This window comes from Geotrypetes seraphini, chromosome 2 (assembly GCF_902459505.1).
Source record: "Geotrypetes seraphini chromosome 2, aGeoSer1.1, whole genome shotgun sequence".
Taxonomy (NCBI): Eukaryota; Metazoa; Chordata; class Amphibia; order Gymnophiona; family Dermophiidae; genus Geotrypetes; species Geotrypetes seraphini.
Genome location: NC_047085.1, coordinates 138,831,075 through 138,844,057, shown reverse-complemented (window position 1 = coordinate 138,844,057; position 12,983 = coordinate 138,831,075). Strand labels below are relative to the sequence as shown.

General features: G+C 44.4%; 1 protein-coding gene across 11 annotated transcripts in view; it reads right to left on the bottom strand.

Annotated features, from left to right (window-relative positions):
- OSBPL1A (oxysterol binding protein like 1A) overlaps window positions 1–12,983 on the bottom strand; it is a 319,072-nt gene that overhangs the window by 132,959 nt on the left and 173,130 nt on the right. For all 11 annotated transcript variants that reach the window (XM_033933855.1, XM_033933854.1, XM_033933860.1 and 8 more), the window contains one exon: window positions 4,118–4,280. In XM_033933855.1, coding sequence (XP_033789746.1) covers window positions 4,118–4,280 — 163 coding nt within the window. The remainder of the gene's footprint in view (window positions 1–4,117; window positions 4,281–12,983) is intronic.

The window sequence follows — 12,983 nt, the reverse complement described above, 5'->3', positions numbered from 1 at the left end:
GCCATTGATAATTCCAAGAAATTCAAACACATAGTTTTTGCTTCTCCAGCTATCAGGTATACTAACATACTTCACCATGTGCTCACTGATATCTTCAACAGAGAACATTGAGATATTCATCTTAATGGCCAGCACAACACTGTTGACAAGAACCTTAATTTCATCAGGACTGGAACGCTTCCGTTCATTACGAATTTGCCTGTTTTCTTTTTTGGTTGGGCTTTCAAGCAACATGTTAACCAGTCCCCTCTTAAATACAGATTTTTACTTCCGAGTTTCCTAATACTGTCGGTATGAGATTTACTTGATAGATGGCATTTCAGAAAATCTAGCTTCCAAACATCATCCCATATTTTTCCAGTAGAGAATTTTCTAGTTGCTTTGGCATCTTGACAATAACAACACACAACTCCATCGTCTTCGTCATAGGTAAATATTTCACAGTCGAATACCCATTGTATTTCGAGATTCCGGTGTCTCCGTTTCAACAATTTCTTCAAGCCATTCAGACCTAAAAGCTGTTGCAGCTCTCTTGCGTTTTACACTTTTCACCATTCGCAGTTTAGACATTTTAAGAGTTATATCTGGTTGCAATTTAATAAACGAATACAGTTATACAACCGCAGTACCACGCTGCACACTACGATTCCACGAAATAAACAATGTGGCGGAACTTCAAGAAGTCAAAGAATCAGAAGTGTTTCATATCCTATGGCCATAGGCTATGGCCCTATGGGGCACATGATGTGTCAAGTTTAACTGCCAAAGATAACGGAATCATGTAAATGACTTAAAATTTATATTATAGCGCTTCAATAAATGTGATAAATGGGAAATCGGAACAGCTGGTCTTCTGCAACATTTCATTTTAGCAGTGAAAATCATTTTAGGCAAAAATTTATTTTTTTGTGCGCGCTATTTTAATTTGTGTGCGCGGGTTCGACAAGTTATGTGCATGCGCACAAGTGCACAGCTTAGAGGGAACATTGACTGAGACCAATGATACAGAGAACTATCACTGCAGCATTCAATGTTAAGCAAATTGCATAACTAATGTGTTAGTGGCAAACGAATAAAGCAATTCTTATAATAGCACTTATCTGAAAGATGACAAAGCTTGTTTGATTGCCAACTTCTAATGATGGTTCCAATGTTGTTATAATTGCAGTCCAAATGTCCAGATAACATGGCCCAAACACTAAGCGCTATGTTGTGTAAGGATTTGTATGCTAGTATCAAGCCCTTAATTTGTATGCTAGTATCAAGCATTTGGCTGCTGATCATGGGTGCGAAGGTTCTTTAGAAGTCTGATTACTACATTTTGTACACATTGGAGTCACTGTATATTTTTCACTGCGGGTCTGATAAATAGCATGTTGCAATAGTCTATACCTCAAGCCACTATCCAAGCTGATTCGGTCAATGGACACTCAATGCGGATGATGTGCAGCTACTCATACCTTGGTGCTTTTATTACTTGCTACCAAATTATGTGCTGTTTGTCTTGTCTCTGTGTATGTACTTCTGTAACCTATTCTGGGCTCTTTTGGAAGGACTGGTTAAAAAATATAAGAATAAATAAATTTATCCACAGCCCTGATGACTACCTAAAATCAATTCAAGAATGGGCTAAAAAGAACAAAATTTACCTGAAATCAAGTAAAAACAAACTTCTATGGGTCCCTAACAGACATCAAAATCTATTTTGAGAAATGCAAACTCCCCCTCAAATCACAAGTCAGGACCTTGGAATACAGCTAGATTCAACACTTAAACTGATCCCCCAAATCCAAGCAACCTTTAAGAGCTGCTTCGATCATTTGCAACTACACAGCCTCTCTCCTTACATTGGGAAGGCAAATATGGTCTCAGTTGTGTATGCCATGATAACATCAAGATTGGATTGTTTTAATGAACTGTACTGGATTATTTTAATGCATGGTACTCTGGTCTGATTACAAAGAGTCTGTATCAGCTCCAATTGATTCCAAATGCTGCAGCAAGTCTAATAAAAGGCTGTAAGTGACGTGACCACATCACACCATTTTTGCAAAAACTTTACCTGGCTATCAGTACCATACAGAGCTAAATTTAAAACTATATTTGATCTTCAAGACCCTCAAAGGAAATGGCCCAGAGTGCTTGAAAAGGATCTCCCTCCACATACCTCTAAAGTCACTAAAGTCCTCACAAGGAGTATCCCTAACCACACCTCGCCACAGGATATCATCGATGTGATACCCGCCAGCGAGACTTCTCCCGAGTAGATCTCTCACTCACACCCAAGACTATCTTAACCCAACCCTTTCCCCTCCTCCTAGATAAATTCTCCCCCAAAACCTCCACTTAAATAATCTCTTCCTCCCCAAAACACCAACCAAGTATTCAGATCCCTGAAATGTAACGTAATCTTATTTGTACTCTAACTGTAATCTATTTGTTATATCACACAGTAATGTACAGTCAATTTAATATCCAATTTGCAAGTTCTTCCGGAATTAATCCAGCTACCTCTCCTCCCTTGTAACCAAAAAAAAACCCCAAAAACAAAACTGTTGTAACTTCACTGGAAATGTCCAATTAACTCTTTTGTAATCCGCCTTGAACTGCAAGGTATAGGCGGAATAGAAGTCCCTAATGTTATGTTATGTTATCTCTACTTCTTCAGGAAGCGCATGAAAGCTTGGCTCTTCATCCAGGCCTTTAATGGAAGAAGTAACTAACTTGCTAGTCATACACACAAGGAGTGGTGCTTGACTACACATACAGTACTATAACAAGACATATTTATTCACTCCCACCCTAGATGAGAATTTTCAAGCACCAGTCTGATCTCATGTACAACTTCAAATTAGTCCCTTATTATCTAACATCTCTTATGCTGTCTCTTCTATTTATATACTCCTTCTATGCTGTCTATTAAATGTTTTATTGCACCTATTAAAATGTTTTATTGCACACTATGTTGACATTGTAATGTAACATACTATAATATTCTTTGTATTGTAATCTGTATATATTTTTTTTACTGCTGTAATTATCTATTGCCTATGTTTGACTTATTCTTGCTGTACACCACCTAGAGTGAACTTCAAAAAGGCAGTAAATAAATCGTAATAAATAATTTGAGGAGACTTCTTTCACTTTTTCTTTTGAATAACTTTCAGAGTTGGATCACAGATACAGTTCCCTCTGGCTGCCTGACCCTCCTTGCTCAGATCTAACAGAGAGCCAACTGTGCCCTCTCCTTTTTCCAAGACCAGTGGCTCCCTGCTGCTCTGTCTATACTCCAAAGCTGCTTAGCTTCTCTTTTCTTAAAACTAGTGTTAAGTTGGTGCAGTTAACCAGATCATATTATCAGGAAAGTACAAAAGCCTAAAACAACTCCTTTCACTATTTCTCTACTCCTCCTCGTTCAATGGTGGGCTAGTCAAAGACTTGTTGCCTCTGATCAGAGTGGTGCAATGGGTGGAAAACCAGGAACCAAAGACAAGGATTTCAACTGGGAAATTGTATAGTAGTCCCTGGAATTACATAAGAACCTAAGAATTGCCGCTGCTGGGTCAGACCAGTGGTCCATCATGCCCAGCAGTCCACTCACACAGCGGCCCTCTGGTCAAAGACCCGCGCCCTAACTGAAACTAGCCCTATCAGCATACGTCCTTGTTCAGCAGGAACTTGTCTAACTTTGTCTTGAATTCCTGGAGGGTGTCTTCCCCTATGACAGGCTCCAGAAGAGCGTTCCAGTTTTCTACCACTCTCTGGGTGAAGAAGAATTTCCTTACGTTCGTTCAGAATCTATCCCCTTTCAATTTTATAGAGTGCCCTCTCGTTCTCCCTACCTCGGAGAGGGTGAACAACCTTCCCTTATCTACTAAGTCTATCCCCTTCAGTACCTTGAATATTTAGCAGTCGCTGTAAATCTCCAAAAGGAGTTTCCTTTTACTATTAATTCACTGGTCAGGAGAATGTTCAAACTGTGAAACTGGGAACAGCAAAAGTACAAACAGGTCTCTAGTTACTCTACTAAGATATTGTAGTGTGGTCTCTGCTATCCACTTAAAGCATAACCTTAGGGATCTCTATATATTAAATCTAGAGAATAGTACTAGCTTACCTGAAACAGCATCATAGAACTCGTCATCGCTGAGAATGCTTTTAGGCGGTGATCCCTTAACCAAGGATTGCTCTAGCTCATGGTGCTCAGTAGCCAATGTTTGCAGTGCTTCTGACAAGATCTTATTTTTCTCTTGTTCGTGCTCCAATCTCAAATTTCTGACCTACAAAGAAAAATATGAATTAAAATCATCCTTTTTCTTCTTCAAATTATGCAGCCTTATCCTAGTATGCTCTCTTGGTTGGTTCACATCTATAGAATATTGCAATTGCACAGCAATGTACTACTCGGACCACGAGTGTGGACCTTGGAATTTTAAATGCAACATTATACAGAACAGGGACAGACAGCCATGGTTCTGGAGGGCCACAACTCAGTTGGGTTTTCAAGATTTCCACAATAAATATGCACGACACAGAAATATGTCGGCAGAAAAAGGCCAGATGTTCCATTCGCAGACAATGGAGGCAATATATGCATATTATTCTCAGGCATATTCTTTGAGGTAGTTCTGAAATCCAACTGGGTGGTGGTTGCCCTTTCCTGTTAAGTTAATATGATTGCCTCAGTCTGAAGTTCTATCAGCTCATGGATATATTAGAAGCAAAAACAAAATATCTGTTTTGTAAAAGGCTTTGAAAAATTTGGGGAAATGTTTTTTTCTAGACCATCAAAGTGAATAAGGGGTCCTAGTTAGATTTCCTCCTCCTGGTAACAAGCAATGGAAGATAGGGGAGATAAGACATTTTTAATTTGTAACATCTGAGATAAATGACGACCAAAGGCTTCTGTATGCCTTTTCATGTTTGTTTGTTTATTCTGGAGGTAGAAAAGTTTGGTTGGCTAATAGAGGTGATACTGGCTCATAATGAATTAAAAAAATATCATTATAGATATGACAGTCTAAGCAAAGAGGAAGAAAGTTTTTAGTCTCTCCACAGCAAAGGTATTATTAGGTATAAGATGAATAGACAAAGGTACAGCAATCTTGCTTTATTATGCTATACAAGACCAAACCAGGAGAACCAACTTACCTAGGAGGTCATCAGACATATATAAATGAAAATAATTATCAGATGCCCAATGGTGCTGAAACTTGTGCCTCAAACAGCAATAATTGTAAAGTCTTGCAGATCATCGATATAATTTTCAAAGGTAAATTATGTGCATGGCAAAGTTTTGTTGTAATGTTGCCTGGATTTTATGCATGCAATGCCATTTTACACATCATTTTATCTGTGAGCAGAAGTATTTCCAGGGGTGGAGTCTGGATTTGCATGCATTTTTTAATTTTTATTTTAAATGTTGTATGAATCAAAGAGATGTAAATATGTATGGGTATTTCAGTGGGATAATAATCCAAAGGAAAGTTACGTACTCTTTTCCCTCTGAAAATTTGTATAACATATAAAGTTATTGGCTTTACAAGCTAGATGGTCTGTTCTAAAAATGACCTTCAAGTTACAAAAATAAGATTCTAAAAAGAACATATGAAATTACACATGCTCGTAAAAATGCTTGACAATTTTTGAAAAAAAAAAAAGAAAAAAAGTATAGTTTACCCTGCCCAATATTTAACTAAAATTACCAATCTAAAATAAGACAAAAAACGCTGTTGTACAATAGTTAATAAACATGTGATCTATCCGAGCTGTCAATAGAACTTCAAGTTTTAGATTCCAGTATCCCATGTTTTCTTCCTATTTATCTCAAAATTGACTTATCACTATTCAAAAATATACAAGAAACATCCAAAGCAGGTTAAATCTAGCCCCTATTCTGGTCTTAAGTCCCCTTGTTGTTATCTGTACGTTAAAGGGCAGATATAGTTTTCCCAATGTCAGAAGTACAATGAGCCACACAAATGAGATATGCAGTGTATCTTGAATTGAGCATCAAGACTCAGCTGTTGAGAATGCATTTGAGGATTTCCTGTCCATCACTTTGTAGACAAGAATACATGCTTTTCTCTAAATTTGGTATACTAAAAAGAACACTTGAGGAGTTACAGAAACAATAATAGGACAGGTTATAATTATTGGGCAAGTCTTGCTGTGAAGCATGATTTTAATGGAATATCATCGGAGAAACCAGGCTGAGGAAACAGATAGAGGAACAGTCAACAGAAAAACAGATGTTGGAATGTCATCAAGAGTCCAGTACTGGCCAGGAAAGCCAACATGCCATTAAGAAATCTTTGTGACACTCCGTAGCAGTCAGCTTCTTCAAAGTTCAACAGTTTATCAGACCGTAAGAGCAGAAGTTCTTACTACATTGCAACTATTGTCAGCTTCAAGTGCCTGACTGGCATGCTTAAGAGTCTTGAGGAACTGGTGAGGTATAAAAGGAAAGTTCTGAAAAGAAGAATGCTCCTTTGGGCATGTCTGAAGACTATTTATATTTTTCTGTCTTTTTTGTTTTGATTATGTTATGTTCAATCTTGTATCCAACCAAATCTTCACAAATCAGAGTTCTAGGTGGGTATTCTGACCCTTTCGGTTTTGGCTAAACTCCGGGAGTGTCAGTTTCAGGTTACATCATGCTTATTTTATGCGAGTCCAACTTTTTCACTCGGGTTTAGCAGAGTTGCCTCAATGTGAGAAATGTACCAGTGCTCCTAAGTCATTTTTCCATGCCTTTTGGAGCAGTTCTGTGGTCCGCGCTTTCTGGAGACGGGTGATTCATTACTTGGAGCTTCTGTTGGGCCGCTCTATATCTCTGACTCCGGTGGGGTTATTGTTAGATAAATATGAAGCTTTTCATTTTCCCCTGGGGGTAGGTCGGTTATTTTTGCGGGAAGCTGGCTTAGTGGCTAAGAAGATTATTTTGGGGGAATGGGTTTCGGATCGGGCTCCTTCTTATTGGGCTTGGTGTAACCATTTGCATGCTCTGATGCTGCTTGAGAGGGGTCGAGTGCGTCATTCTTTGCGTCAATCAAAATTTTTTTTTGCAGGTCTGGGGTCCTTATATTTACTCTGTCTCCTCGAGCCTGATTCTTAATACTTTGCCTATCTGATTTCTGAATGGTGAGGGGTTCGCCTCTTCCCGGGTGGTCTCTTCCCGGCTTTTCTCCATTTTTCCCCCCCCCCTCTTTTCTTTTTCTTCCTTTTTCTCTTTCTTCCTCGGGAAGTCTATTTTCTGATCCTTTGGGGCTCATCAGAGTCCAGGGCCCTGAAAGTTCTGCTTTTGATTGGTTCCTGTTCTGATCTCCCTTCTTGGATGGGTTGGCTGGGTTTTATTTTATTTGTTTTCCTCTTTCTTCTTCTTTTGGTTATGGTGGGGCGGGGGGTGGTTCTGGGCCATCGTTGCTATATGGCTTTTGGTGCACCTGTATGTTTTTGTTGTTGTATTCCTTGCCTCTACTGTGCTCCCTTAAAAATTGTTTCCTGTAATCCTCCCCTCACGGGCTGAGGTCTAACAAACATAGGGACCTTGGTTCATTCCGGCATTGTTGCCGTGTTGATGTATTGTTGCTATGGGGGGGGGACGGGACGGGACGGGACGGGACTTGTCTTTGAAAAATTTGATGATGTTCTGTTCCCCTTTTGGATTTCTCATCCTTGTTGTTATGCATTCTTGTCTGCTGTTCTGCTGTTGATGCATATTTTCATGTTACATGGAGTTATGCATTCTACATAAAGTTGTCAACTTGTACAAGCAGTATAAGCAATACATTAAAATAGTGAAAGGGAAAGGGACTGGGACTTGTATACCAACTTTTGTAGTTTTACAACCACATTCAAATCAGTTTACATACAGGTACTTCAAGCATTTTCCTTTTCTGATCTGGCGGACTCACAATCTATCTAATGCAGTGTTTCTCAACTTCTTCAAGCCAAATACCCCCTAAGTCTAACAAATATCAACCAAGTACCCCCGCCCACGCTTGGCCCCAGACCCCACCCCCATAATAATAGTACTAATTGTAATGCAATTTCTTCCATTTATTTTTCTTATACACACAATATAATCTTATTAATACATAATGATAACCACAAAATTTTTTTAAAATACAAAGCACACTTTGGGCTCCTTTTACTAAGGTGCGCTAGCGCTTTTAGCGCACGCAGGAAATTACCACACGCTACGCTTCTAGAACTAACACCAGCTCAATGCTTGTGGGAAATCCATCAACCCGCAAGATGTGTGAGATCTGAGGGAGGGATGTTGCTCTTCAGTTTAAAAGAAAATGGGATTCGTTATGTTAAATCTAGAATATCTATTTTCTCACTTGCCAGTAAGAATCTCTGGAATTCAATTACATAAGAACATAAGTAGTGCCTCTGCTGGGTCAGACCACAGGTCCATCACGCCCAGCAGTCCGCTCCCGCGGCGGCCCAACAGGTCATGACCTGTCTGAATCACCCCTTGGTTTCTCATCGAAGTCCTATCTTCCCATCCAATTCTTGACCCTTTGTCCCCGCACCCCTTTCAGTACCCTACGATCCATTTGTCCCTCAGGAATCCGTCCAATCCCTGTTTGAATCCCTGTACTGTATTCTGCCTGATCACTTCCTCCGGGAGCGCATTCCATGTGTCCACGACCCTTTGGGTGAAGAAAAACTTCCTTGCATTTGTCTTGAACCTATCCCCCTTCAGTTTCTCCGAGTGCCCCCTCGTACCCGTTGTCCCTCTCAGTCTGAAGAACCTGTCCCTATCCACCCTCTCTATGCCTCTCAGGATTTTGAAGGTCTCTATCATATCTCCCCCGAGCCTCCTCTTTTCCAGAGAGAAGAGACCCAGCTTATCCAGCCTCTCGGCGTATGGGCAGTTTTCCAGCCCTCTTACCAGCTTCGTTGCTCTCCTTTGGACTCTCTCAAGTACCGCCATGTCCTTCTTGAGGTGCGGTGACCAATACTGAACGCAGTATTCCAGATGCGGGCGCAATATCGCCCGATATAGTGGCATGATTACTTCCCGCGTCCTGGTTGCGATACCCTTCTTTATGATGCCCAGCATCCTGTTGGCTTTTTTCGCTGCTGCTGCACACTGTGCGGATGGCTTCATTGATGCATCCACTAGCACACCCAAGTCTCTCTCAAGTCCGCTGTCTCCCAGCAGTGCCCCCCCCCCCCCCATTTTGTAGTTGAACAACGGGTTCTTATTTCCTATATGCATGACCTTGCATTTCTCAACGTTAAAGCGCATTTGCCATTTGTTTGCCCAGTCTTACAGCTTGTACAGGTCCCTTTGCAGGTCCTCACACTCCTCCCTGGTCCTAACTCTGCCGCAGATTTGCCACTTTTTAGCCTGTCTATCTGTTTGAGGACATCCTCCTGACTTACCTCTATATGCTCCAATTTTTCGGCCTGTTCCCCCCTCATGAGCTCCTCTGAGTCCGGTATATTGGATGTGTCTTTGCACGTGAAGACCGACGAGAAGAACGTGTTCAACCTCTCAGCTACCTCTTTGTCCTCCTTAATCACTCCTTTCCTATCCCCATCATCAACGGCCCCACCTCCTCTCTCGCTGGTTGCTTCCCTTTTACGTAACTGAAGAATGCCTTGAAGTTTTTCGCCTCCCTGGCCAGCCCCTCCTCCTATTCCCTTTTTGCTTTTCTAACCTCTCGGTGACATTCCTTTTGGCAATTCCTGTGCTTCTGGTGATTTTCCTCCGTTGGGTCCTTTTTCCATCTCCGGAAGGACACTTTCTTGTCACTTATTGCCCTCTTTACTTCAGTTGTCATCCAAACCGGGCTTTTTGACCGCTTGTTCTTACAGCCTTTCCTGAAACTGGGGATGTACAGGTTTTGTGCTTCCTGCAGGGTGTCCCTGAATAGGGTCCAGGCACTTCCTACAGTCTCCATCCTAAAGCTGTTCTTGAGCTTCCTCCCCACCATTTCCCTCATGGCAACATAGTTCCCTTTCCTGAAGTTGAGCGCAGTCGATGCGGTCCTCCTCACTATGGGTGTCCCTCTTTCTAATGTGAATCTGATTGCGTTGTGATCACTGTTGTCCTCCCACTTCTATCCCTCTTGCAGGCCCCCTTAATCCGTTAAGGATGAGGTCAAGAGTAGTTCCCCCTCGCGTCGGTTCCTTGACTAGTTGTTCCATGAAGCAGTCCCTCACAGCTTCTACGAATTCCGTTTCCCTGGTGCAGTTGGAGTGACCCGTACTCCAGTCTATCCCCGGGTAGTTGAAGTCCCCCATCACTGTTACATTTCCAGTACTGCATTCCTGCTTCAGTTCCGCTTCTAAGTCTTGTCCAACTGCATCCGGCGTACCAGGTGGATGATAATACAGCCCCAGTTTTATGTCTGCACCTTTGGTTCCCGGCAATTTGACCCATAGTGATTCCAGCCCCTCTGCCTTTGTCGCCGTATCCAACCTGACAGTGTAGATAGAGTCCTTTATGTATAGTGCTATGCCTCCCCCCTTCTTGTGGGTCCTGTCCCTCCTGTAGAGCTTGTACCCTGGCAGCGCCACATCCCATTGATTGTCCTCTGTCCACCAAGTTTCCGTAATTCCAATTACATCCAGGTCCTCCCCTATGGCCATGACTTCCAGTTCACCCATCTTGGCCCTGAGGCTTCTTGCATTCGTGTATAAGCACTGTAGGTCCCGGCGTTTGTCACTCACCTCTGCTTTTACCTGGACCTCCTTCCCTTGAGTTTCGGGCTGTTCACTCGTAAACTGTGCCTCTGCTTTACCCTCATCCTTTACCCTCGCAAGTTTCTGCCTCCTCGTGTCCCCTCCACCCCCCTTCCCCGCTTTTCCTCGGAAATTTCCTGCCCTGCCAGCCCCCTCCCATGCTATTGTCCCCTGGGCCTTGGTTTGATCCCTCTTGCCTTGTGGCTCCTCCTTATTGCCTTCTGCTTGCACTCTGGTTCCACCCCGCCCCCCTGAATCCCCTGAATCCCCCTGCCGCTTAAGTCCCTCACAGCAAGTTGCTGTTACCTGGTGCTTCCCTCGCTGTCTGATCTCGAGCTCCATCGGTTTCCCGTCCTCCTCCCTGTAGTAGTCATCCCGTTCAGCATCCTTTCTGGATACCGTTGTCCGAAGCGTCATCTTGTCTGCTGTCGGCTTTCCCCCTCTTAGTTTAAAGCCCTCTCGATCTCCTTCTTCATGTTGGCTGCCAGTATTCTTGTTCCCGCCGTGCTCAGGTGCAGGCCGTCCCGCCTGTAGAGCTTGCTCTTTCCCCAGAAGGACGACCAGCTCCTCAAAAAGTGGAAGCCCTCATCTTCGCATCATTTTCTCAGCCACGCATTCACATCCTGGAGCTCGGCCTGCCTCCTTGCATCTGCCCTCGGGACCGGCAGGAACTCCGAGAAGGCTATCCTCTGTGTCCTCCGTTTCAGCTTCCTTCCCAGGACCCTGAACTGGTCCGTTAGTGCAGGCATGCTGAAGTTCCTCCGGCTCACATCATTTGTTCCGATGTGGATAATTACTGCTGTCTCCTCTGTTTCGGTTCCGTCCAGGATCCTCTCGATTCTGTCGGCGATGTCCTTTGTCTTAGCCCCTGGGAGACATGTCACTAGCCGGTCCTCTCTCCCTCCGGCCACATGACTATCCACCTCCCTCAGGATCGAGTCTCCTACAACAATTGCAGTCTTCCCCTTTCTCAGTAGCCTCCTCTGCCTCAGGTCCGTATCCAGGTCCGTATCCTTGGTGTATCTTGGTGCTCCTCCCTCAGGGTCCTGGTTCGCCTCTGCCCCCTCTGTTTGCCCGGCCTCTCCACTAGGTCCATCCACCGGTGGGTTGTGGCTCTCATCATCTAGGGACGCCTGTCCGTGATGCTGCTGGTCCTTCTCTTCCACCCTCCTGTAGGCTTCTTTGATGTATCTCTCAAGGTCCCTCACTTGATCCTCGATGGAGCTTGCTGTGTCTGGTTCCTCAGACGCCTGGCAAGGCTCTTCTAGGGCATACAGCCCTTCCAGCTCCTGGACCCTGGCCTGCAGTCTCCTGACCTCCTTTTTCAGGCTCTCCAGTTCCCGACACCGACTGCATATGTACTCCCGCCTTCCCGAGGGGAGGTAGTCGTACATATGGCAGTCCATGCAGTACACTGGAAAGCTCTGCTGTGATCTGGCTGCCTCCATTTCAGTCTATCTGCTCTGCTCTTTCTTAGCTCTCCTACTCTGGTCTCCGCTCCCTCCTGCTACTGGTGTCCTCTCTCTCTGCCTGCTGCTGCTGCGTCCTCTCTCCCTCACTCTGTCTGCTGCTGGTGTCCTCTCCCCGACTCCCCTCTGGTGTGTGCTGACCCTGTAGTGCCTTGGCCCTTCTCAAGGCCCTTCGCAAAGGCGCTCTCGCTAAGGCGAGAGCCTTTGCCACTCGCCTTCGCCACGCACCGAACGGCCGCGCGCCGTTGGCACGCCCCCTTTTAAGGGGGAGCCCGGGAGCTGACGCTGCCTCTGATGTGGTGGGGGGGCGGAGCTAACTCTCGCCGCTTACCCCTGCTGCTAGCCTGCCTGCCCGCCTTCTGCCTCCTTCGACGCTCCCCTCTCCTGTTCCTCCGGGCCCCTCCTGCCCGTTGCCGCTCTCCTTCTCTCTCTGCCTGCCTGCCCGCGTCCGAGATGCAGGTCGCGCTCCGGCTCAACTCCTTTAAGGAGGAGCCCGGGCACTGACGCTGCCTCTGACGCGGTGGGGGGGCGGAGCTAACTCTCGCCGCTTACCCCTGCTGCCAGCCTGCCTGCCCGCCTTCTGCCTCCTTCGGCGCTCCCCTCTCCTGTTCCTCCGGGCCTCTCCTGCCCGTTGCCGCTCTCCTTCTCTCTCCAGGTATAATGAGATTATACAAAGATCGTGTGTCTTTCAAGAAAATGTTAAACACACAATTATTTGTGGATGCCTTTCTCTAATTCTGTGGTTATTATTTTTTGATTTAAAGAATTTTGTATTAAGGAAATTTGTGGGGAAGATTGACTTATTTG